Below are 24479 nucleotides of genomic sequence, written 5' to 3' on the forward strand. Positions count from 1 at the left end.
ACACCAGCCGAGCGTTCCTGGGCAAATGGGGCGGAGCGGGGCGGGGCCAGACGGGCAAGCGGGGGTCGAGAGCGCAATGCTGCAGCAGGGTCACGGGCGAGGCGGCAGGGGAGGGCAGGCAGGGGCCCAGGCGCTGCATGCCTGCTCGCGAGGCGTCCGCAGGGCGCCTCTGGAGCAGGCAGCATTGCCCGACAAGCCATGCCTGCCAACGACCTGCCCGCAACGCCCCCGCCGCCGCCCGACTGCCCGCGCCTGCTGCCTGCTGCCGCTGCCGTTGCCTGCCCGGCTGCCGCTGCAGGGCGGCGGTTTCCTGTCAGCGGCGGCATCCCCAACCTGCTGCTACAAGAGGACGAGTGCTGAGCCAGGCGCCGTGGCTGCACCCGCCAGCCGCCAATCGCTTCCGCGACCGTTGCTTGCGCTCGATGCTCCCTGTTTCTGCTCCTCTCTTTTGCTCCTCCCTCCCTTCTCTTTCTGCCCTCTTGCTGCTGTACTGGCTGGCACCCCCCGTGCAGCCACTGTAACCCGCTCCCTGAGAGCATACAGCAGAACCCGCGGCCGCTGGGGCCGGGGCACCTCCAGGCAGGCTGCACACACACCACCCCCATTACCACCACCACCACCACCAGCGCAGCTCGCCCACACCTCCCTGCCCCTGCCCCTGCCCAGCCAAGCCCAGCACAGCACAGCACAGCACAGCACAGCACAGCACAGCGCAGCACAGCGCAGCGCAGCGCAGCGCAGCGCAGCGCCACCCACCCCCCGCTCACCGTACGGCTCGCCCTCCGCCGTCTCGTCCAGCACCCCCTCCGCCTTGGCTGGCAGGCGCAGTTACTCGTGGGAGGAGTAGGAGCGCACCCACTCTGCAGGGGGAGCAGGGGAGGGGGTGGCATCGGTGAGTGAGTGATTGTGGTGTGTGTGCGTGCATGCGTGGTTGCAGAGCGCAAGCAGGCGCCTGAGAGAAGCGGGTGATGTGCGGAGCTGCCAGGGTGGAAGGACGGGGTGTGGCGGCAGCCGCAGCGCCAGGCACGGGTGCCTGCTGAGCTGCCCAAGGGCACGGGAGGCACACGGCTTGGCGCCGGGCAGTGGGCGGGCAGGCGAGGGCGATCGCGCGCGGCCGGCGGCGGCCGTGCCAGGGAGCGAGGCCATGCCCGCTCGCTGACCTGGCGGCCGCTGGCGAAGAACACTCGCACATCACACGGCAGCAACTATCCTGGCCCACACACAAGAGTGCAGGAGACAAAGGGGCTGTCAAGGGCCGGCCTTGGACAGTTGTCAGCGGCCTGGCAGCGGTCCGCCAGGTGCACCGTCAGCCACCCGGGCTCCAGCCCCGCTGGGAGGCAGGGGGGGAGGAGCCCCACCAGCAGAAGGGTACCTGACAAACCGCTGCTGACCCCGCTGCGCTGTTGGGGCCGCCGTGGCGGCGGCTGCCCCGTGTTCCCTGGCGGGCATTGGGGAGAGAGCGGCTCGCTCGTGGCACACGCACCAGGCCACGCTGCGTACGCCCCAAGGCTGGGGCCGGCGGATCGTGCCCCGCTGCATGCTACACACACATCCGCAGAGCACTGACGCCGCTCAAACAGCCCCCGGCGAGTGGGGCGGCGCGGCGGCCCCCTTCTCTGCCTCCGACGCCCGCTTGCCCCGCCCTGCCCCCAGCAGGCTGGCACCGACCGCGCCAGGCACCTTGGCTGAGCATGTGGGCAAGGCGACACTCAGCACATGCACCAGGGCACTCTCCCAGGCTCGAGGGCCTGAGGATTGCGCCGTGGTGCCCGTCCTCAGCGTGAGCACCAGCCCACCAACTCTACCAAGAAGATGGCGCGGCGCAGGGCCGCCGACGGAAGGCTGCAGCAGCGGCGCCGCGTCCGAGGCTGGGCGCTCCGCCCTGCCCGTGTTTGGGTGCCATGCCCATCAAACAAAACCCGCGTGCAGCCCGCCAGCCGCCCCGCTGCCTGCTTCCCCTAGCCAGCTCACCTAGCGTGGACTCACCCATCCATCTCACCCGCCCGCCGCAACCGCACCAGCCACCCCTCGCCACCCAAACTCTCCGCCACACACACCACCACCTCGAAAACATGTGAGATCGCCACCGCAGCCCTGCCGGTCCGCCGCCACCCACACCTCCCACCAAACACACAAACATGTGAGGTCACCGCCGCAGCGCTGCCGCAGCGCAGCCACCCGCAGCCAGCAGCCAGCAGCCCAGCAGCCCACCCGTGTACTCGTGGTCAGCAAAGGGGAAAGCCCTGGACAGCTGGCAGGCCAGGTAGGCGTAGAGGCGCAGGCACGGGACCATGGCGGCCAGGATGGCGGCCACGCCCTGCAGTACAGGCAGGCGGTACAATGCAGCACAGCGTGACGGAGCTGGAAGGTGGCTCCTTCTGTCGCGCGATCGAGCAGGCGGCGGTGCGGGAAGCAGTGCTGCCGGGCAGCCGGGCAGTCAAGCAGCACAGGCAGGTAGCGGCGCCGCAGGCTGCCATGCGTGGTCCCCACCACCCAGCCCCCCCCAACCAGCCCAGCGGCCCACCTGCCGAGGGTCAGCCGCCACCTTGTGAAGAAAGTCGACATAGGCACGAGTGGCGGGGTTGGGCTGCTGGTGCCGCGACAGGTCCACGCCCCACTCCTGCATCAGGAGAGGATGGCAGGCGGCAGGACCGAGGAAGGAAGGGCCAGGGGAGGCAGGTGGGGGCAGGCCGGCAGGTGGACAGGTGAGGCCGTCGGTCGGTCGGGCGGGCGGGCAGGCGGGAGCAGGGGCCGCACCACACGGCTGCCCAACAGTAGGGAGAGCAACCGGTGCACCAGACCCGCAGGCGCAAGCAGCTGCCAGCAGCTGCCGGGGAGGCGTGCCGGCGGCTGGCTGGGCGCCGCGCAGGGCTTGCAGCAGCGCACAGCCAGACAGCACGACAAGCCAACCCAGCAGCTGATGGGCCGTTGCAGTCTGGGGTCAGGTGCAGTTGATCGGCCAGGCTGCACCTGGCACATCCCCATGTCTCACCGACGCTACACACCGCTGCGGCCCACACAGGACCCACCCACCCACCCACGCTCCCCCTCCCCCACCCATGGTCACACCCACACACATAAACCCAACACACTCCCTCTATGTATAAACACACACAATATCTCTCTTTAAGCCTATGCACACACAAAACACACACACACACAACCACACACACCACCCACGCCTCACCGCAGCATACGCGGTCGTGCAGCTTCAACTCCTCCTGCACCCCCTGCAGCAGCTCGCCCAGCGCCCCCACCAGGTGCGCCTGGTTGGGCGGGCAGCGCTGCATGGCCGCCGAATAGCCCTCGGCTGCACGGCGGCGGCGGCGGGTGTGGGGACAGGGGGGCGGCTGGGTGTGGGTGCGTTGGCGGGGGTGGAGGAGGGCGGGTGCGGCTTGGCGGCAGAGGCCGCGGCTGGCACTGGGCGAGCTGGTCGGCTGGCTGAGCGACCTGCAGTCCCGGCATCCCTTGGCGCAGGCATGGCAATGCAGCGCGGTGCTCCGGGCACCAAGGAGGGAGGGCTCACCGAAGCTGCTCAGGAAGAAAGCGTCCTCGGCTATGTAGCTCTGAAACGCCTCCCTGCACGGTGCATGGCGGGGCGGGGCAGCGCTCAGCAGGGCCCAGGGGGCGGTCCAAGGCAAACCGGCGGGCCGGCAGCAACCTTGCTCGCTGGCATTGAGCATGGGAGGGAGGCGGCAGCGGCGGCGAGCGGCGGGCCGACGCGCGGGGGTGCTCCCGCCGCAGAGCACGCCATGCTCCTGGCGGGCCGCCCTACCGCTCCTGGCACTGCTGGCGGGCTGCGCAGGGGCATGGCGGCGCGGCCGAGGCTGGAATGAGGGCAGGCGCGCGGCTCCGCCGCCGCCCGCACCTGGCCAGGCTGCCGTGGGCCAGAGCCCGCACGAAAGGGTTGTGGAGCGAGGCCATGACGGACGCCTGCACCTCGTCATCGCGCCACAGGCGAGCGGCGGTCTTGGAGGAGGAGCTAGGAGCGCCGCTGGGCATGGACGAGATGGGAGAGCTGGATGAGAGGCTGCGGGAAATCTCCGATGCAAAAACCAGTGTCGGCATGATAATTGCGAGACCTCCAACCCGGCAATGCGCGGGGTGGCGCCGCCGGGTGGCCACCTTCTGAGGACTTGTGGCCTGCCGCTGCGCTGGCGGGCGCTGGCTGGATGGGGCCCAAACCGCTAACCCATCGCCAATCGCCGCATTCCACACTGCATGGGATGCTGTGATCGTGTTCCTGAGCCCGCCACAGCCCTGCATTGAGGCCACAGAACCCTCGCCAATCCTGAGCGCAGACATGGCGCTGTCAGTCGACGCACAGGGCGTCGCCGCAGCTGTGGCGGCGTGCAGGGCCAACGGGCCGCTCGTGCAGTGCATCACGAACTTCGTTTCCATGGCGAGCCGCCGCCGCCGCCGCCGCCGCCATTTGCGCCAAAACGCCAGCCGGCTCGCGGCCTCGCACCTTGTAGTTCCCCCCAGCGGCCTGCCTTGCAACTGCCGCCGCCTCCTATCCCATACACGTGCTGCAGGACATCATGGCCAACACCCTGCTCGCCGCCGGCGCCTCCCCCGCCATGGTGAGGTTGCGGCATGGCAGCGGTGGCTGTGCCTCGCCCTGCGCCTTCCCGTTGCCACCCTCACATTTGCCGCCCGCGCGCTGCGCCCGCACTCCCATCCTGTCCATTCCTTCCCCTGGATCCCACGCACTCCCTCACAAAAACAAGCCCTCCAGCTGCCCGCCGCTTCCCTGTGCTGCCTCCATGTAGTCGCTCTTCACCGACCCTGCCTTCCCCTTCCTTCTTCCCTTCCTGCACTTTTGCTTGGTGCCCACCCACAGGCCCACTCCATCGGCGAGGTGGAAGACTTTGTGGCCCTCGCCTCTGCCGTGCTCATCAACGTGGGCACCCTCAGTGAAGGCTGGGTGGGCGGCATGAAGCTGGCGGCGGCCCGCGCCGGCCGGCTGGGCAAGCCATGGGTGCTGGACCCCGTGGGGTGCGGCGCCACGCCCTACCGATCCAAGGTGGGGTTGTGTGTGTGTGTGTGTGTGAGAGAGAGAGAGAGGAGGAGGAGGTGGTGGTGGGTTGGATGAAAGTTGGGGTGCGGCGCCACCGATCCCGGGTGGGGCTAGGGGGCCAGTGAGCTGGTGGGCGAGGGGGGATGTGCCGGGGAGGGCACGGGGCCCTCTGGCCGCCCCATGGCGCGCTTCCAAGCCGCTCCACAACCTTCTCGACTTCCAGCGGAGATGCATACACGCATACTGCCACCCCTGCCCACCCCTGCCCACCCTCCCCGCCCGCAGGTCTGTGCCGAACTGATGCTGCTAAAGCCTGCGGTGGTGCGCGGCAACGCCTCTGAAATCCTGGCCCTGGCCGGCGCCGCCGGCGCCGCCGTCAAGGGCGTCGACAGCACCGCGGCAGCCGCAGGCGAGTGCGAGCGGGCGCGTGGGCGTTGCCGTTGCTGCTGCGGTGGTGGTGGCGGTGGAGTGGTGGTGGTGGTGAGGGTGGCCGTCGCTGTTTCTTGGCGGTGGTGGCGTGTCCTGCTTTGCTTCTGGTCAGATGACGGGGACGGCATGCTTGCAACCCACCGCCAGCTTTCCACCCCTGCAGACGCGCTGGGCGCGGCCAAGCAGCTGGCGGCGCGGCACGGCTGCGTGGTGGCTGTGTCAGGGGCGGAGGACTTGGTGACAGACGGCAGCAGGGTGGTGCGGGTGGCCAACGGCGTGCCGCTGCTGCAGCAGGTCACCGCCACAGGGTGCTCAGGCGAGCCTGCCGCCTGCCGCCTGCTCTTGGCTGCTGCCTGCTGCCTGCCGGGGGCTGCTGCCGCTGTTGCTGCTGCTGCCCGCAACCAGGTGCTTCGTGTCTTGCAGCCCCACCAACCCCTGTTCCACACACGCACGCACCTGTGCCGGCCCCCCCGCCTGCAGTCACGGCGCTGGTGGCGGCCTTCGTGTGCCTGTTCCCGCAGCAGCCGCTGGAGGCCACGGCGGCTGCGCTGGCGTATTTTGGGTGTGCGCCTGCCTGCGCCTTGCCTCCTGGTGCACTGCTTGCCACGGGATGTCCTGGTGCCCTGCTCCCCAGCCCAGGGCATCCCTGCAGACAGTGCCCCTGCCCCTGCCCCTGCCCCCGCTCCTGCTGCTGCTGCTACCATACCTTGCCACCGCCCCGTCGCGGCCTGCTGCCTCGCGCCGCCAAGTGCCGCTGCGGTGCCCTGGCTGCTGACTCTGCCCCGATACGCACCGCTGTGCTGTGCCATGCCCTGCCGCTGCAGGCTGGCGGCGCAGCTGGCTGTGGAGGATGGGGCGGTGGGGCCCGGCAGCCTGCGGGTGGGGCTGCTGGACAGCCTGTGGACCATGACAGAACAGCAGCTCCGGGAGGGGGCGCGTGTGCTGGAGTGAGCGGCTGGTGCCGCCATGGGGGCTGCCAACACATGTACCGGGGGCCTGCATGGCGCCAGCTGGCAACACGCCCCGGCCTGGGTTGTTCTCCTTGGCGTTCATTGTGATTGCGTTGCATTGAAACCTTTTCAAACCTGGTCGTGAAACAGGCATGGCAGGGGAGCAGCACTGGAGGGATGCGGCGGCTGCAGGCGAGCCCAGGGCTGCCCTCTCCCTCACAGCGGCAGCGGGGAGTAGCCAGCCTCCAGAAAGCACAGTCCCTGCGCCGGCGCCGGCGCCGCGCTGACGCGCCGGTCGCGAGTGGCGGCCACCTGCAGCAGCGCCGCGGCTTCGCCCGCCGCCGCGTCAGCCGCCGCAGACGCCTCAGCGGGCAGCAACAGTGCCAGCGGCTGCCGCCCTGCGGCAGGCGCCTCCCCTGCCGCTGCCGCCGCTGCACCTGCCGCCGCTGCTGCTCCTCCTGCACCTGCTGCCGCCACTGCTGCACCTGCCTGGGGCCAGGGGAACCAGGCCGCCGCAGGCGTGGCCTCCCGCACCGCCGTCGCCACCAGCACTCGCACCATGCGGCGCAAGAAGCGGTCGCCAATCAGCTCAAAGGCCAGCACAGACGTGCGCTGGGGGTCTGCAGCAGGGAGAGGGCAAGGGTTAGGGAGGGTGTGGGAGGCAAGGGTATTGCAGCAAGCAAGCGGGCTGGCTAGGGTTTGGGAGGCACAGACGCGGAGGGTTGCTGGCAGAGGCATGCCGCGTCCCGCGGCGGAGGCAGGAGCGCCAGGCGAGCAGGCAGCCACCATGCATTGCAAGGCAATGGGCCAACCGGACCTGGCAGGCGGCCGCGCCACGCCCGCGCCCGCAGCAGGCAGCAGTGGGGATCCTTGCCGGCGGGCGTGGCGCGGGCGAATGCTGTGTAGTCCAGCCGCCGCCGCTCCAGCCGCCGCAGCAACGCCGCCAGCCTGCGGCAGCAGGGCCGAGGGCGCTGGTGAGGGCAGCTCAGCCTGGCCGGCAGCGGGTGGCCGAGGGCGGTGAGGGAATGAGGGAGGAGGGGGCGGGAGACGCAGTTGCTCTGCTTTCTTTCCGGGTGTGGGGTTCCGGTGGGCAACCTGCCACGCTGCGCATGCTGTGCTGACCTGTCGACGTCCACTTCACCGGCCGCATCCACCTCGGTAGCGTCCTCTGGGCACAGCTCATGCCGCCTGCCTCCCGCTCCGCCGCCGCTGCCGCCTTGGCCGCTGCCCTCCTCCTCGCTGCCTGCGCTGCTGGCAGAAGCATCAGGCTCGCATGCCGGCGCCGACCCTGCTGCTGTGGCATCCCCTGCTCCCGCCCGCATCCCGCCGTTCTCAGGCTCCCGCAGCGGCAGGAGGTACAGGTAGCGGCGCCACTTGGCCTGCGGCGTACGACAGCGCACAGCCCATGCAGCCTGCCGTCAGGCTGGGGGTGGGGATCGCGCACTTCATGTGCAGCCACGCTCCAGCCATGCTGCCAGCTGGCGGGCGGGGAGGTCACAAGAGAGTCTGCTCCCAGTCCAGCCAGCTGCCGCCCTGCATCCCCACCGCACAGGGGAATACAGGGCAGGGGGGTATCCCACCGCAAAGGTGGCGTGGAAGGAGCGAGGCACCTGCGCCGCGTGCCAGGCGCGCAGGAGGCCCGGCCGCTCCGCATTCAGCGCCCGCACCACTTCCTGCAACGGGAGGAAAGGAAAGGAAGGACCGGCCGGCATTTCATTCAAAAATAATTAAAAAGGATGTGCAGGAGCAGGGCCGCCTGGCTGCAACATGGCCTGCACCGCGCTGGGCGCCGGGCGAGCAGGGGCACCGGTTGGTGTGGCGCCTGGCGGCGAGCGCAGGGCGATGGAGCGGCAGCCGGCTGGCCTTGCCTGGGGCGTCAGGCTGCTATCCCAGGTGTAGAAAGAAAAGACCTGCCCCAGGGCGTGCACGCCGCGGTCTGTGCGCCCGGCCACCGCCAGCGCCACCGTGGGCTGCCTGCCTGCACGGCTGTCGCCGCCTTTGTGGGTGCTGCCGGCGCCGGCGCCGCCCCCGCCTGCCGCCGCGGCTGCCCGGCTGTGGAGCAGCCGCTCCAGCGCTGTTCGCGCCATCTGTTCCACGCTGTTTTGCACCTGAGGCTGCCACTGCCAGCCGGTGAATGCGGGGCCGTGGTAAGCGAGGTGCACTTTGAAGGTAGCGCGCCTGCGGGGGCCGCCCTGCTGCTGTGCAGGAGCGGCGGCGGCGGCGGCGCCGGCCGCGCCTGCCACCGGATCGGCTACCTCCTGCTGCTGCCCTGCTGTCGGCCGCTGCACGGCGGCAGGCTTGCTCGCTGCTGCTGCCTGTGGTGCTGGCAAGAGTGGGGCCGTTGCCGCAGCCCCTGCTGGCGGCGGCGGTAGCATTGCCGGCGGGGGCTCCAGCAGTGCCAGCCCGGCTGAGATGCTATCCAAGCCGTGCTCGCCTGCGGCGAGTCTGCTGTAGAAGCGCTCCACGGGCACCCACTCCCTTCCCTTGAACAGGAAGCGCTTCGTCCATTCCGCTGGCCAGCCCACAGCCGGCGTCAGCGGTTCGTACACATCCATAGACGATGAAGAAAAATGACACACGTGGGTGACGCAGCGTTCTCTCTGATGCTGCCGCTAGGCTGGCGGCGTGCTGTGCGCAGCACAACGCATGCATATGCCCGCCACTGCGCGCTGAGACCAAGCAGATAAATCTGTGAATTTGAGCTGAGATCACGCTTCAAGGTATAGCCTCCACTAGTTCATCAGTAACCGACATAAAGTCGATTAGCAGCCCCTGCCCGTACCTCCACATCACCATCACCATTTCATTCATTCATTCAGCACACAGACTGGCCGCCTCTTGCTCGAGGGCGGCCCACTTTGGCCTGGGCAGCCCGGGCCGCCCTCCCCCCCGGGCGCATGTTCGGTGTTGGAGGGGTGTGCCCAGCGATAGGGGGCCCCTGAAGGCATGCGCCGAGGCCGGGAAGCGTGGTTCGGCGCTGCTGCACGCTTGGCGATTTGAACAGAACCACGTGCCGCCGAGCTGCGGCCGCAGTTTCCGGCCCACGGTCTACGGTCGCAGCCACGGGACTCGGCGGCACGGCGTTTGGGCCCAAGCTTGCTGCCGCCGCCGCCGTGCCCCGGGGGGGCAGCGCGGCGGCGGCGGCGGCACGCTGCGACGCCCCCGTGCTGCCGAGCTGCGGCCGTAGTTTCCTGCCAGAAGCCCATGGCCACAGCCACGGGACTCGGCGGCACGGCGTTTCTGTCCACGGCTTGCTGCCGCCGCCGTCGCAGGGGTGCTGCCTGCGGCGGCGGAGGCACGGCGTTTGGGTCCACGGCTTGCTGCCGCTGCCGCCGCCGCAGGGGTGCTGCCTGCGGCGGCGGCGGTAGCGCACGTGGCAACCCCCCGCGTTTCCTTGCCTCCCATCCACCGGACCCCGTCCTGCGCTTCACTTTGTTTAGGGAGGGGCTGCTCACTGCTCATTGCTCATTGCTCATCGCACACTGCTCAACGCTCATTGCCCTATATCCCACCCAGCCGCAGGACTCTACTGCCGCCCGCGCCCCGCCCCATCTGGCCGCTTGCGCGCCCCATCCCCCCTCGATGGGGCCCGCCCACACCGGGGCCTCCCCCCTCCCGCCCACTGCTTTCTCAACGGCCCCGAGCCGGGGGTGCCCTCATTGCATACATAGTGCGCTTTTCCCTGCTTTTCTAGTGACCTAGCGTTCCGCACTGCCGTTTGGCCAGCCCATGCTCCCGTACCGTTGCGTTTCTCCCCAATGCGCCATGCCACTTTGCCAGTCATACACACGTTTCGATGCGTGCCCTGTCAGCTGCTTGCGTTGCATGTCGCCTTGCTCCACCCCTGTTTTATTGCTTTCTCTGCTTTCGCCCGGTTCCCGTCCCGTTTCGGCGGGGAGTCTATGTTGCAAGCTAGTTCTTGCTTTACCAGACTTTAAGCCCACACAAGCCTCCAGCCCTCGCAGGGCCGGCCCTGCACGGCTGCTGCGCTGGACGGTTTGTTGCATTGCATTACACTCACACAGCAGCGAGTACAATCATGATTTTGCACACACACATGAAGGAGCACAGGGTACACGTTTAATGTGGTAGGTGGATCGGGCGATGCGGCAGTGCAACATTGCTGGATGCCAACTTGCGGCATGCAGCTGATCTTGACAAGCGCAAGGCGAGGCAGTGAGAGAAGAGGTCACAAGGGGTGTCGTTCGTTTCTGAGCACTGTGGTTGACCACGGTGCAGCAACCAATTTGATTGGAGGGCAAACCAGTGCAGGAAGCGTAGCACATTGGGAGAAGAGCGGGATGCAGGAATGAATGGCAACATAAGGCAGGTGACTCGGGGTCGCCCATCACTGTGATGGAGGGATCGGCAGGAGAGCGATCTGAGATGTCACTGACAGCGGAGTTAACAACTTTGAAGGATGGGGGCTGGCAGCATAGGCTGCCACAACAATGTTGAACAAGTGGCGGGATGAAAGGAGAGAGGGCAGATAAATCAACACGTTGCGGGTGCGCGGGGGGGAGGGCGCGCGCGCACGTGCGCGCCAGGCAGCAAGTCGAGCCGCGCTGGCAGTGGCTGATTGCTGGCGCGGGCGCCGAGAGAAGAGCAGTGGGTGAGGCCCGAGAAGTACACTGATGGTCTGGATTCTGGAAAAGACGGTGAATGGAGGGCTGGAAAAGACAGCGGTTTAGGGTTTTTAAGGGTTTAGGGGAAAACCCTAAATAACCCTAAACCCTAAACCCTAATCAGCCCATGCTCCCGTACCGTTGCGTTTCTCCCCAATGCGCCATGCCACTTTGCCAGTCATACACACGTTTCGATGCGTGCCCTGTCAGCTGCTTGCGTTGCATGTCGCCTTGCTCCACCCCTGTTTTATTGCTTTCTCTGCTTTCGCCCGGTTCCCGTCCCGTTTCGGCGGGGAGTCTATGTTGCAAGCTAGTTCTTGCTTTACCAGACTTTAAGCCCACACAAGCAACAAGCAAGCAAGCGGCGGGTGCTTGTGCTTGGCGCACGATTGTGAGCGGCAGGGGGCTCGGCGTCACGGTGGGGCAGCACGTGCGCCCTCCGGCATCGCACACACAATCTTGAGCAGCACAGCCGCAGTATGACAACGGAGAGATGTGTTGAGCCCGTTACTTGGCAAAGAACGAGCGAGGCATGGTGAGGCAGCAGCAGCTGGCGGGGTGGGCCATGCCCGCCACCCAGCCGCTCTGGAGCTTGTGTTGCGCCGGCCGGGCTGGCCGGAGTGGCCACCTGGGGGGAGGCGCGGGCCATCAGGGCTGCGGGCTATCTGAGGGGAGCCAGCCAGCCCCTTGGTGCAAGGGTACGGCCCCTCAATGCTGCTGGGCAGTGAGCCACACGGCACGCTGCTCCCGCTCCTGCTGCTGCTGCTGCAGCGCCCAGTGCAGGCGCAGCCAGGCGGGGGTGGCGCCAGTGGCGGAGTGGCCGGGGTGGGGCGGGTGGCCGATGATGTCCAGCAGCCCCAGCTCTGCGTTAATCTCCAGCATCTCCGCATGAGAGGGCACATCGTTGAACACGGGCTGCGCAGGCACGGGGGCAGGGGGCCGGGGCGGGGCGAGGGTCAGGCGCGTGTGTGTGGTGTGCATCTGCGCCTGCGCCGGGGGCAGGCAGCCCGCGGGCCTCCACAAGCGCAGCTGGCTGTACTGCTGGCTGTACCGCTGACTGTACCGCTGACTGTACCGCTGACTGCCCCCAACCAGGCTCACCGTGGGCGCTCGCAGAATCGCCATCGCCTCCTCCACCAGCGGCAGCGGCGGCGGCGGCGGCAGGGCGCACGTCACCCACGGATCGGAGAAGAGCAGGGCCGGCAGGCGGGCGCCGGGCGCCGGCGGCGGCAGGCAGGGCTGCGCCGCCGCCGGGGCTGCCTGCTGCGCCACGTCCGCCGCCGCGAGCGCGCGGGCGGCCCAGTGCGGCGGCGGCAGGGCTGCATCTGGCCCCAGCTGTGCCGCCGCCGCGGCAGCTGCGGCGGCGGCCTGGCCGCAGCCCAGCTGCCAGGCCTCCTCCGCCTCTGGTCCATCCACGGTGGCGACGGAGGGGGTCTCGGAGGGCAGGGCGCAGGGTGGGGCCAGCAGCGGCAGGGTGGCGACGTCTGGCGGCGAGGCTGCAGGCGAGGCAGCCAGTGCCGCCGACCAGCGCTTGCGGGAGCCGCGCTGGCTGCCCGACCCCTGCTGCTGCTGCGCCGGCTCTGCCTGCACCTGCGGCACCTGCATCGTGCTGTCTTCAGCCCCAGCCGACAGCTGCGGGGAGTGGCGGCGGGGCTGGGCCTGGGGCTGGTCCTGGGCAGCCGCCCGCTGAGCCGCAGCCACCGCCGCCGCCACCACCGCCGGCCCCTTGCGCCGGCTGCGCTTGGAGCGGCCCTTGGCGGCAGCCGGCACTTCCTCCTCCAGCTGCGGGGTGGGCAGCGACTCCCCGCTCTGGTCCTCGCCCTCCGCCTGGCAGGCTGCATCGCCCACCGTGCCCGCCGCCGCCTCGCGCGCCTTCTGCTCCGCCGCCCGCTGGCGGCGCAGCCGGCGGCACACGCGGTGCCGCTCCAGGCTGCGCCGGCAGCTGCGCCGCTGCGCATCGAACTCCTCTAGCGCATGGAAGAAACCGCACTGCACAGGGCAGGGTGTACAGGAGGGCGGGGTGAGGGCAGGGCAGGGCGGGGCGGGGCAGGGCAGGGCGGGGCACGCTGAGAAGCAGCGGCCGGCAGAAGAAGCAGACGAGCACGGTGGCGGAAAGCTGTCCTCACCTGCTGGCAGAAGCGGCTGGTCACTCCGTGCAGCTCTAGCTGGGGCTCCCTGGAGTGAAACTCGCAGCACCGGCACCTCTGCAGCAGGCGGGGGCAGGCAGGCGGCCAGCGGCAGGATGGGCGGGGGAGTTGGCTGCGCTACGGCGCTGCTGCAGAGGGACGGTTGACCCCTGAAGGGACACAGCATCGACCGTGTCCCGCCGTGTCCCGCTCTGGCTTGGCCCTGGACCGACCCTGCCCGCGCTGCCCCTGCCTGCCAGCTGGGCTCCCGGCTCACCTGGAGGAAGCCGACTTTAAGCTCCCGGCTGCAGCCCGGCACCCGGCAGGAGAAGCGGTCGAGGGCGCCTAGCGGCTGGCCAGTGGCGCCCGCGCTGCTGCCGTCGTCCACGCCGGTTTCGCTGCTGCCGCCGCTGGCGGTGCTTGCCTCGGCTTTCATGCTACAGGTGATGCCTGGGCTGCAGCAGGGGGCGCACAAGGAGCGAAAGAGGCCTGGGTTTGGAGCGTGATAAGGCGGCGGTCAGCGGCGCATGTCCCGACGGGGTCGCCATATGGCCGAGCCACCAGGGCCGCGCCCTCCACACCAGCGCTGCGGCCAAGCTCGGCGCGCCTTGCGGGGCACCTGGCGTGCAAGCTGGTGCTCTCTCGCGCTCACCTCCTGTGGTACTTGCAGGGAATTGCGTCCAAGCCCGCGGCCCACGGCCCCAAGCCTGCTGAAGACGATCCGTGGGATGGCAAAGTCAACAACAGGGCTCCAGCGAGGGAAGAGTGAGGCTATGAGGGCGCTCGCCCTTGTCTTCCGTCCTCCCCTTCGGTGCTGGGCGGCCCTGGCCTTGCAGAAGTTTTGTGGTGTGGCTGTCGCTGAGCTTTACGCAGGAATATACTCCACGATGGCGGCACACGAACACTGGCCCCTCCTCTCGTTGTCTGTTTTAGCTGCCGGCCAGCTGCCCTGGGAAACCGGGCCTGCGAGGAGAATTCGTCAAAGTGGAGAGCCATCATCTGGGTTTTCTAGGGTTCACACACCGCTTTCAACGCCCATCGATCCCAACACCCCATGTTCGGGCAGGATACTCGCTACCCTGGCGGCGGCGGCCGCGGTGTCGCCGCCGGGCGGCACTGACGGCGCCAGCGGCGGGAGCAGCCGCCGGGAGAAGGTGGTGTCTCACACAAGTTCTACTGCTTCATCCCTCCTTGCTCGAACAACAAAGTCTGTGCTGCAAGCTTGTTCTTGCTGAAACCAGACTGTAAGCCCACACAAGCAAGCAAGAGCTGCTCCTTTGGCAAATGGAGTACTTTAGCTCTGCCTGGAGCTTCAGCTTTACAATAGCCGCCTCGTGTGCCCTAATCAAGGGTGGGAGCCTCGGGCTGAGCTCCGAGCTCAGGAGTCCGCGGCACGTGCGCGTAGCATCAGGCTAACGTCTGACGTGCCAGAAATATATGCAACCTGTTCATAAAGAATGTTGGGTTAGGTTCAAATCAGAAGAAGCAACAAAATTTGGGCAATGGTGTTTAGCCACACTGTGCTGGCAGCAGGTGTGCCCCTCACAACGAGGCCCACCAGGGGTGGCGGCACAGGCGCTTGGGTCGGAAAAACGCAGCGCAAACACTGCAGTGATCCGAACGATCATTTATGAAGTGGTGAAACATTCAAGGAGCGAGCAATTGCGAGGAGGACAGGGCAACAGGGGTAGGCAAGGGCAGCGCAGGCTGCAGAACAATGATGCAAGGTGAGGCGTGGCCCGCCGGATGATGCGCATGGCTCCTCGAGAGCTTGCGAGGCGGGCGGGCCAGCTTGTTGGCGGGATTATGCACGACAGGAAAACATGCAGCGGCCGGGCTATGCAGCACTCCACTGCCAGCTGGCTGCAAGGGGGGCAGGGCCCGCCCCAGACCCTGGCAGTCCTGGCGGCACTGGCGGCAGCGCTGCTGCCAGCAGCGGCGGCACCCGCCACAGCGCTGCGTCGGCGTGGGCATGCCACTGGGCAGCACCTGGTGGGCAGGTGCAGGGATCATCAAGCAGGCCCAGCCCGGATTCAGCACCAAAGATGTCTGCTGTGCTGGGCACATCGGTTGAGGCGGCCTACAGGGCAACACAGGCCAATGCAGGCAGCCAACTCGGCATTGGGACTCAGCATGGGCGTGACAAACGCACCGACCCGCTGCCCCTGACGGGCACCAACAGCACTACATGTGCACTGATTTTTTATGCAGGCTGCCTGCATTGCACACAGAGGATGTCAGCTGGACTCTCACCGTGGGGCTGTGAAGGTGGTGGGTCTGAACGGCGCCCTGCGCGGCCCAGGCCAAGTGCAGCCCTGGCTGCGGCAGCGGCGGCGGCGGCGGCAGCGGCGCCGGGCTCCAGAAGTCGCAGGCGGCGGCCAGCTGCCAGCTGCCGGGCGCCTGCCCTGACAGCCCGCGGGGGGGCACTGCCAGCGGCGCAGCAGCAGGCGGGGCGAGGCAGGCCGCAGCCGGGAGCGAGGCCGCCTGCGAGATCGTCGCCGCCGCCGTCGCCGCTGCTGCTGCAGACGACGTGGCAGCAAGTTGGGGTGGTGGCTCCCCTGGTGCCTCCAGCTGCGACGGCGTGTCCGGCTCCAGGCGGCGGCAACAGCCCAGCTCTGGTCCTGCCAGGGCATGGGGCGCTTCAACCATGTGCAGCTGCCGGGCGGCTTCCGGCGGCGCCGCTGCCGAGGCTGGCAAGCTGAGCACGGCAGCGCCTCCCTCTGGCAGCACAGGCGCCCCAGCCGGCACCAGCGGCAGCGGCGGCAAACCCACAGCTGCAGCTGGGCCAAGGGATGGCTGGTGGGGATTGGGCTGTGGGGCGGGCGCCGCAGTCTCTCCAGGGACGGCCAGTGGCAGCTGGGCCTGGCAGCACAGCTGCCGGTGCTGGGACGCCTGCTCGGTGTCCGAGCTGCGTGACTCAGACTCGTCTGCTGATGGGGGGGCTGGGGGGTTCCCTGCCGGGGCTGCGGCCTGCACTGCCCCCCCCCGGCCGCGCTTCACCGGCCTCTTTGCTGGCTGCCGCGCACGCTGCCGCTTCTGGCTGGCTGGAGCGGGCGCCTGCTGCTGCTGCGCTGCGGGCTTGTGATGCTGCCTGGTTTGCCCCACTTTGCTGGGACGCTGCTCCTTCGGCGCCACCCGCTGCTGCGGCTCCTCCTGCTGCTCCTTCTCCGCCTGCTGCTGCTCCTTCTGCCGGCGCAGCAGCAGTTCCCTGCGCCGCTGCCTGTGCCGCTCCAGGCTGTGCCGGCAGCTGCGTCGGCCCTCGTCGAAAGCGTCCACAGGGTGGAAATGGGCGCACTGGAGGCAGCAGGCGGGGGCAGGCATCGTGGCTGGTGGGTTCCACGGTCCATTCGGCGAGGCAAATGGGCAGCCAGCGACTCGGCGGGCGGCAGCAGCAGGATGCACAGCAGCAGGATGCACGTTTGCCTGTGCTGTGCTCGCCTGTTGGCAGAAGCGGCAGGTCTGGCTGTCGATGACGAGGCGGGGAGCAGTGAGGCAGCCGCCGCAGATCCGGTATTTCTGCAGCTCAGGTGTGCAGGAGGTGTCAAGTTTTGGCTCCTCATAGGCGTGGCAGAGCAGGCAGATGGGCAGGGGTGGATGGCAGCGGTACAAGGCGGCAGGTGCAGCAGGGTGCGGCAGCCGGCAGGCAGGTGTGACGGCAACAGGGTGTTGCATGCAGCGTGCGGGATTTCTCAGCTGCCCATCCACCCCGTCGGCCCCTCACCATCTGAAAGCCCGGGAGCAGAACCCCGGGGCATCCAGGCGCGCGGCAGGCTCGGTGGGAGTGGGCGGCGCGAGAGATGCCGCCACCTGCGCTGGGTTCCCCGCCGCTGACGCAGGCTGGGCTGCTGGCGCCCGCTGAACTCATCTGCGGGAGGTTGGGGCCACTGGCAGCCGACATTCGCACAGCTGCTTCGGTTGCGAGTTGTGCTCAGGACGGGACACTGACGAGGATGCGGTGCCTGCAGGCGGACCTCCCCCTGGCACGCCCGCCGCCGCTTCCTGACGGCTGTGACTGCTGATGTGCGAGTTTGGAGAGCTGTCCGGGCCAAGTTTGGACACAATGGTGGATTGCGAGGGACACAGAGCACGCTCGGCGGCTCTGTGTCACCCGACAGAGCCTATTCACAATTGACACGCTGAAAGGCGTTTGGCTCCACAACAAACTGCCGCAAGCTGCGTGTCTCTACGTACAGGTACGCTGCACCTGACGTTACGCCCCGGGGCGAGATACCGGATTGACTTTTTACGCTAAAACGTTGTTATACAGTAAGTCGCAGCATAATAATCTATCACCAGGGGCGTCTTGGGTGTTTTCTCAGAAAATTATGTGTTTTGGCGCCCAGTGACGTGGAGCTGATGGGCGGCAGCTGCATCCTATCGAAACAATGCGTTGAGCGCAGTGTGCAGTGCTCTGAGATCTTGCTTGCTCATTTACAGCGGCGGCAGGCCCCCCAGGTCATGTGGCTTCATTTTTGATTTTGAGACCGCGCCAGTCTGCCCACGCGCCATGTTTCGAAGCAGACCACCGCGGCTAGCTGTCCTCTCGCTGGCGCTGGTGCTGGCCTCGTGCTGCGGTGCGCGCCTTTGCCCGCCGCCACCGCCAGCTGCCGCCGTCTGGCGCGCCGCACCACCTGACGCCCCACCCCAGCTGGGCCTCCCCTGCTGATCAAACTGCCTGTCGGCCCTATGGGGCCCCCATGCCGCTGCAGCAGCCGGCCAGGAGGCCGGCCCAGCTGCGCCGCCGGCGATGCCAGCCCCCGCCGCGGTGGTAGCGGCAGCCGGCGCCAGCCCGCTCGTGCCCGCCCCTCAGCCTGCGCCCGCCGAGCCAGTCGAGCTGTGCGCCCCCGGGGACACGGCCTGCGTGCAGCGTCTGGCAACCCCCGGGGCCGTGGCATGCTGGGGCAGCCGCCACGCTTGGGGCCCCGCGCCCGCCGAACAACCCGCCGCCGCCCTCGCCGCCTCCACCGCCGACGACGGCTACGGCGGCTTGGCCCCCGCCCCCAGCGCCTCATACCCCGAAGATGACGGCAGCAGCGACGCAGCGACGGCGGCGGCAGTAGTGGCTAATGCATCAGTGCCCACGCCTCTTGGGTCCTCCCTTGTGTTCTCCACCATCAGCGCTGAGGACAACTACGTGTGCGGGCTGACCAGCCGCGGCACCATCGCCTGCTTTGGTGGGTGCAGCTGCTGGCTCTCCCCAGGCCCCGCCTGCGGCGCTCCTCTCCCAGGCCTCTCCTCTGAGAAGGCATTGAACCGAGGGCAGCACCGCACCCGTGTTGGCTGTCGCTAGGTGAACCGGCCGCCCAATCCCCTCCCTTGCCGCCTGCCCCGCTGCAGGCAGCACCACCCCCATGCTTCCTGATGACCCCAATTACCTGCCGCCCACTGAGCTGCCCTTTGAGGGCCCCTTCACAAAGCTGGCCACAGGAGCCACCTTTGCCTGCGGCCTGCTGGCCAACTTCTCGGCGGCATGCTTCGGTGGGTGGGCGCGGCGGGTGGCGGCTCCAGTGGCGGCGACGATGTGTGTGCGCAGCGGTGCAGCGATGCTGTGCTGCGTATGGCTTCCCCAGGCACCCGCTGCCTGCTGCCCCGCCGCCGCACCGCAGGCCGCATGGGCGACTGCCAGCTGTGGAGCGGGCCGGGCGGCAGTGAGGCGCGCCCCACGCCGCTGGTGGTGGGCGGCGGTCTCCAGTTTGTCGAGCTGGTGGCTGGGTCCGACCATGTGTGCGGCGTGCTCTTCAACGGCTCCGCAGCCTGCTGGGGTGGGTGCGGGCTGGGGCGATGGTGTGTGGGGCGGCATGTGTGGAGGGCTTGGGGCCCCTGCTGACGGGTGGCAACGGAGAGGAACGGGGTGTGCACAGCCGCTTTGCAGGGGCCGCCTGGCCCCAGCTGGTGCCTGCTGGTGCCAGGCGTGCCCCTTCCCCTTCCACCCGTAGATCCCCCCCGCCTGCTCCGCTGGCTACACTCACTGACACACAGACGCACGCACCACAGGAACACACTCCTTTCTCTAACGCACACTCTCTCTCTCTCCCCCTCCACCCCACCGCAGGCTCCAACTCCGCCAACCAGCTGGGGGTGGATAGCGCTGACGTGGCCACCTCCCTCACCCCCATCGCCATCGCCGACCCCTCCCTGGCATTCGTCTCGCTGGCCGCCGCCGACACCGTCTCCTGCGGCACGCTCATCAACGCCTCTGTGGCGTGCTGGGGGGGCTACACGGATGCCAGCCAGTCGGAGCTGCTGCCGCCGCAGCCGCGGATTGTGGGCGCCGACCAGATCGCCTCGCTGGCGGCCCGCGGCAGCTCCATGTGCGGCGTCACCCTGCAGGGGCAGGCCGGGTGTGCAGGTGAGGCGCCCCCACGGCAGCAGTGTTTAAAGCAGCTAGCGCCCGCTGCGCCCGCGCGGCGAGGGTGGCTGGGCGACCGGCCGAGCGGCCAGGGCGGCGGCATGCTCGACAGCGGCCGGCGGGCCGCGGTCGCCGCGGTGTGCACGCTTGTCCACCATGGCCACACGCTGTGCTGTGCTGCGCTGTGCTGTGCTGGCTGTGTTGATCTGACCTGTGCCCGGCCGCTCTGCCCTGCAGGCGTGGTGGGCAGCTACATTGATGCGCAGGGCTACCCCGAGACAGTGTTTTCGGAGCAGCCCACCCCAGTCCCCTCGCCGGCAAGCTTCACAACCATCACCGTCGGCGGCTCGGGCTTTTACTTCCATGCTTGTGGCTTGACGCTGGAAGGCGCCGCGCTGTGCTGGGGTGCGCCTGCTGCTGCTCACGCTGCTGCTGCTGCTGCCTCCCATGCTGCGCGCCGCTGCGAGGCAGCCACGCCCAGCCGTGCTGAGCTGCCGCAGCGTCCAGCCGCTGCTGCCATGCACACCCCCGACCGGGCACGTGTGCTGCTACTGCTCCGCAGGGCTGAACAACGAGGGGCAGCTGGGGGTACCGCCGTATGAGGTGGCCAACAGTACCGCTGCAGTACCAGTAGCAACCGACATCCGCTTTTCTGTGTTGAGCGCCGGGGGAGATTACACCTGCGGTGTGGTGGCCTGATGGCGTCAAGCGGCGGCTGCCCACATGCGGAGGCAGGCCCTGGGCGTGGCAGCTGCCCCTTGCCTCGCTGCTGCAGATGGCTCTGGTCCGATTTTAGCCGGCTAGAGCCCACCATTCCAGCCAGCTCCCAGCCGGCGTCGCATGACACTCACCTCCATGACTTGACAGACCGACCCGCCTCACTGCCTGCCAGGCCTATTCTTCTCCCTCCGTGCTTATTGCTGTTGGCTTTGCCCCTGCTGTACCCATTAGACACTCCCTTTGATCGACTGCCCCTCTCCCTCCCTCTGCCGCACCACGGTGGATTGTACTCCATCCGCTGCCATGTGAGCGCTTACAACTGGAGGTGCCATCAACTGTCCCGCCGACAGCAGCAGCAAGGAGCAAGGCAGGTAGTACTGATTGGGAAAGCAGGTACTGTTGAGGATGCTTGCCAAGTGGTAGTAGCGGGGGGCAAGGGGACACTTCAATGATTGGAGAAGGGCCAGCGCAGCGGTTCGGCATGTCCGCTTAGCTTGGGCTGAATTGGAAAAGGAGATTATTGAAGGGCGTGCAACACAGCGCTCGGCACACTATTGGCACTATTGGCACACGATGCCGTTCCATTGGGGTTTAGCAGACGAAGGGAGAGACGGCTGAAAAAATGGGTCCCCGCAGCGCTCCGGAAAAAAAGGGAGAAATGGGGGGACAGCTGGTGCAGGATAGCTGGCACCCAGCCAAGCCAAAAACTTTGCTTTCAGTCTGTTGGGTTTGGGGTTGGGATTGAAAAGGGGACTGGCCCCTGCCTAATGCAGTGCAGGCGCCCGCACACGGCTGCCCCGGCACCAGGCTGCGCCTCTGCATGGGAGGCCGCGCCTGTGCCAGCCCGCCGCCACAGGCCGGTGTTGCGCGCCTGTGCCTGCGGCCGGTCAGAGCGCCTCACACCTCCTCGCTGGTGCCCGAGAAGCTGCCCGCCTTGAGGGCTGCGGCGCTGGGCTGGGCCATGTCCACGCCGCTCATGTTGTTGAGGCGCGAGCGCTCATACTCGGCGTACGGCCCGCCCGCAAAGAACATGCAGTAGTTGCCGATGCAGCAGAAGAGCAGGCCGCCGGCGGTGATGATGCCGTTGGTGTGCAGCTGGCCTGCGGCAGGGGGCGGGGGGGCAGCCGGGGGGCGAGGTGGGGAGGGGTGGGATGGGGTTGGGCAGGGCGGGCGCCTGGCTGAGGGGCTTGCCACACGCCCGCACATGCGCGCCGTGCACAGGCCCTTTCCAAACCCACACCCTCAATGTCACACACGAAAACATGCACACACACACACACACACACAAAACGTACCCGTGGTCCAGTAGTCCATGTCCATGATGTAATTGATCTTGTACATGTGCCAGGCAGTCACGGCGGCGCCCAGCGCCCAGTGGCCCGCCTGCGGAAGAGGAAGAGCAGGCGGCGCAAAGGGGCAGCGGGAGAGGGCTCAGTCGCGGCGGGGTGCGCGGGCGGGGCAGGGGTGGGGCAGCGGTGGAGGGGTGGGCAGGCGGCGGCAGCTGATCGCGGCATGGCGCACACAAGCCCGCATGCACACACACACACACGCACATGCGCGCATTGCACACACCTGGTAGCGGTGGATGGTACCGCGGTACCAGCTGATGCCCACGATGAGCAGGAACACCACCTGCGCCAGGCACAAGGGGTCGGGGTCGGGTCGGGTCGGGTCGGCTGAGTGCGCGCAAGCGCAAGCCAGAGGCAGACTGCGCAAGAGCTCGGCCAGAGATGGCCCAGCGGCCGACAGAAACGCCAGAGCGGAGCAGCCCTGAGCACCCCGCGGGCCCACCCACGCCTCCACCCGCCCACCTGCAGCGCCCACAGCGTCCAGTCGAACCGGAAGAAGCGGCCGCAGTCGAAGGCGCCTGTGTCTGTGGATACGATGGCCCGCTGGATTCTCATCACCTCTGTGGAAAAGACGGTCATGGGCTGCAGGCAGGTACGGGGAGTGGGGGTGGCGGGCACAGGCAGGTGGGAGGGCAGGCAGGCGGGTGAGGAGGCATGTGCTGGGTGTGGGTGGCTGGCTGGCTGGGTGAGGGACGGCAGGGTGAGGGATGGCAGGGAGAAGGGCAGGAGGCGATTCAAGGGTTGAGGCGCGGCACGCGGCCGCGGCTGTGCCGCTGGCCCGCCCGCACACGACTGCCGTCCACATCCACACGGCCCAGCTCACCGGGTTCAGGTCGAAGCCGGCGCCCAGGCCCAGTGGTTGGTTGACCAGGCAGTAGTTGGTGAGGGCGGCCAGGCCGCCGCAGACGGTGATGGTGGCACAGGCCGCCACGAAGAAGGAGCCGGCAAAGGCGATCTTGTGCCAGTCCTGGCGCACGCGCTGCTTCAGGGGGACCGACATCGCGGTTGTGTTTGGGGTCTGGGGCGGCGATGCAAGACTCCTGCAATACGGCGGCGAGCAGGGCTAGGAATGTGCGCAGCCGGCCGCCAGGTGGCGGCCTTGCAGGCGGCGGCGGGAGCTGGGGCTGGCCGAGCCGCCAAACCCGCCGCTACCTTGCGCTTGTCAAACACAAGCCGCCGCCGCGTTTGTGGGCTGCCTCCCGCGGCGCCGGGAGGGCTGCAGACGCTCCGACAGGGTGCCGAAAAGCGGCCGCCAAAGGGGCGAAGGACGTCGGCGGCAGCTCACGCACCTGAAATGGATGTTTGTGGAAGTTCTTAGGCGTTTGGTAGTGGAGAGCTCAGGGTTGGTAAGGCGCTGGGTTGCGGGGCTGGTGCCGGCGTGAGGCAAGGCGGCAGGCTCTGGGTAGCGAATCGACAGCGGCAGAACACCCCACAATTGTGGCTGTGGGCTAAATAGTGTTGGAACACAAACCCAAACGTAATCGGGCCGCGGACGCCTTTGAGCGCAGCACTCAAAGCACGGACAGATTTGGCTTCCGAAGTCCTGAGCAGCGGGGCACGCTGCGGTTGCGTCATCTGCGACCCACTGCCCTCTTACACCCTCTCGACTGTCTGTGGGCGCAGTTCCACTTGGGGTTGGGCTCAACATGGCGCGCTCTCTCGCTCTCCTCTGCCTGCTGGCGGTTCTGGGCTCCGCCTCTGCTGTGGACCTGCAATCCTTCCTCACCGACCCGAAATATGCTCCTTTCCTCAAGAAGGCGAGTTGAGACGCACATTGGCAGTCAGCCCGGCATGCAACCTGCTGCTGCCTCCCTGATCCCCATCAGGCGCGCTCCCTGCGCAAATTAGGCGTGAACGAAGCGCTCGAAAGGGGTACTGTGGGCGTGCAAGCGGCGTAGGAGCCTTCCCTGCCACCGCCGCCGCTCCCGCCGCCCGCCTTGCACGCCGCCATACCGACCTGCTCTCCCCCTTGCTCGCCCGCAGGCCCTGGGCACCGTCACCTGCCTGACCGACGCCTCTGTCACGGGGGGTACTTTCGACCTCGACCTGTGCCCCAGCGTGCTGGCAGGCCTGGAGCAGCTGGAAAGCGGCGCCACCGACATCGTCGTCGACTGCGAGCCGGCCTGCGCGGCGACCTTCTACACCGTGAGTGGGCGCCTGGGGCTGTGCCTGGGGCTGTGCCTGGGGCTGTGCCTGGGGCTGTGCCTGGGGCTGTGCCTGGGGCTGTGCCTGGGGCTGTGCCTGGGGCTGGATCTGGGGCTGGGGCGGAGCAAGGCACAGCGCCTGCGCCACGCATAGCAGCCCGACGCTCGCGTGCACACACACACGCTCGCCTGCACACACAAGCGCGCATGCTCACACGAACACCCGTGCTTGCCCTGTGCAGCTCAGCGAGCAGTGCCTGTCCGAGCTGACCGGCGCCTTCAACGCAGATCCCGAGCCCGTGGGCATCATGGGCTCTGAGTTTCTGGCCACTTGCGCGGTGGTGCACTCCGGTGGCGGCGCCGGGGCGCCCTCGCCCGCCCCGGCCTCCGAGGGCGCCGTCGTGGCGGGCGCGCCCGCGCCTGCCCGCCGCTGAGCACGCGCAGACCCGGCACCGGGGCCGGCTCGCAGCCAGCCACGGGCCTGGATGGCCCCCGCTGCCTGCCCCTCGCCCACCTGCCGACGACCCGTGACGTACCGTGACAACCCCCTGAGCCCCGATTGCTGCCGATCTTGTCCCTACCCCCTCCCCCTGCACCTCCATCCACCTCTTCGCCTGGCGTGCCGTGCCTGCCCACAGGCCGGCCTGTTGACCTGAATAAGCCAACCGCAGTTTTTTCTACACCCTAGTACCTTTTGCTGTTTGCCATTGCAATCACATTGATTGTAACAAGGCACACTCAGAGCCTCGGCGGGTGGCGCAAGCACA

General features: G+C 68.1%; 7 protein-coding genes across 7 annotated transcripts in view; 3 read left to right on the forward strand and 4 right to left on the reverse strand.

Moving 5' to 3' along the window:
• The window catches only part of CHLNCDRAFT_58425 (hypothetical protein), a gene marked incomplete at both ends in the record, with an annotated part of 13153 nt that extends 9672 nt beyond the window's left edge, over positions 1-3481 (reverse strand). The window contains 5 exons of the mRNA XM_005845773.1: positions 856-860; positions 2212-2317; positions 2525-2620; positions 3174-3310; positions 3451-3481. Coding sequence (XP_005845835.1) covers positions 856-860; positions 2212-2317; positions 2525-2620; positions 3174-3310; positions 3451-3481 — 375 coding nt within the window. The remainder of the gene's footprint in view (positions 1-855; positions 861-2211; positions 2318-2524; positions 2621-3173; positions 3311-3450) is intronic.
• A 1060-nt stretch (positions 3482-4541) lies between these two features.
• CHLNCDRAFT_53510 (hypothetical protein) lies at positions 4542-6400 on the forward strand (the record flags this gene model as incomplete). Its single annotated transcript, XM_005845666.1, has 5 exons — positions 4542-4583; positions 4844-5026; positions 5306-5447; positions 5613-5757; positions 6274-6400. 5 exons carry the CDS (start codon positions 4542-4544, stop codon positions 6398-6400), a joined length of 639 nt encoding a protein of 212 aa, XP_005845728.1.
• Positions 6401-6615: 215 nt separating this feature from the next.
• Positions 6616-8486, reverse strand: CHLNCDRAFT_136316 (hypothetical protein; the record flags this gene model as incomplete). Its single annotated transcript, XM_005845774.1, has 5 exons — positions 6616-7019; positions 7217-7347; positions 7522-7778; positions 7980-8072; positions 8310-8486. 5 exons carry the CDS (start codon positions 8484-8486, stop codon positions 6616-6618), a joined length of 1062 nt encoding a protein of 353 aa, XP_005845836.1.
• A 3246-nt stretch (positions 8487-11732) lies between these two features.
• CHLNCDRAFT_136317 (hypothetical protein) lies at positions 11733-16471 on the reverse strand (the record flags this gene model as incomplete). Its single annotated transcript, XM_005845775.1, has 7 exons — positions 11733-11939; positions 12126-13013; positions 13151-13228; positions 13428-13605; positions 15043-15230; positions 15404-15669; positions 16177-16471. 7 exons carry the CDS (start codon positions 16469-16471, stop codon positions 11733-11735), a joined length of 2100 nt encoding a protein of 699 aa, XP_005845837.1.
• Positions 16472-17897: 1426 nt separating this feature from the next.
• Positions 17898-20198, forward strand: CHLNCDRAFT_53512 (hypothetical protein; the record flags this gene model as incomplete). The annotated part of the gene is made up of 6 exons (XM_005845667.1): positions 17898-18324; positions 18488-18628; positions 18757-18912; positions 19203-19499; positions 19737-19904; positions 20062-20198. The coding sequence occupies 6 exons, from the start codon at positions 17898-17900 to the stop codon at positions 20196-20198; spliced, it is 1326 nt and encodes a 441-aa protein (XP_005845729.1).
• Positions 20199-20518: 320 nt separating this feature from the next.
• On the reverse strand, positions 20519-22568 carry CHLNCDRAFT_58426 (expressed protein; the record flags this gene model as incomplete). Its single annotated transcript, XM_005845776.1, has 5 exons — positions 20519-21319; positions 21515-21602; positions 21792-21851; positions 22031-22150; positions 22392-22568. The coding sequence occupies 5 exons, from the start codon at positions 22566-22568 to the stop codon at positions 21117-21119; spliced, it is 648 nt and encodes a 215-aa protein (XP_005845838.1). The 3' UTR covers positions 20519-21116.
• Positions 22569-23197: 629 nt separating this feature from the next.
• Positions 23198-24452, forward strand: CHLNCDRAFT_58427 (expressed protein). The gene is made up of 3 exons (XM_005845668.1): positions 23198-23325; positions 23552-23713; positions 23955-24452. The coding sequence occupies exons 1-3, from the start codon at positions 23215-23217 to the stop codon at positions 24144-24146; spliced, it is 465 nt and encodes a 154-aa protein (XP_005845730.1). The 5' UTR covers positions 23198-23214; the 3' UTR covers positions 24147-24452.
• The last annotated feature ends 27 nt before the right edge of the window (positions 24453-24479 follow it).

This window comes from Chlorella variabilis (genome assembly GCF_000147415.1).
Source record: "Chlorella variabilis unplaced genomic scaffold CHLNCscaffold_16, whole genome shotgun sequence".
NCBI classification, from domain to species: domain Eukaryota; kingdom Viridiplantae; phylum Chlorophyta; class Trebouxiophyceae; order Chlorellales; family Chlorellaceae; genus Chlorella; species Chlorella variabilis.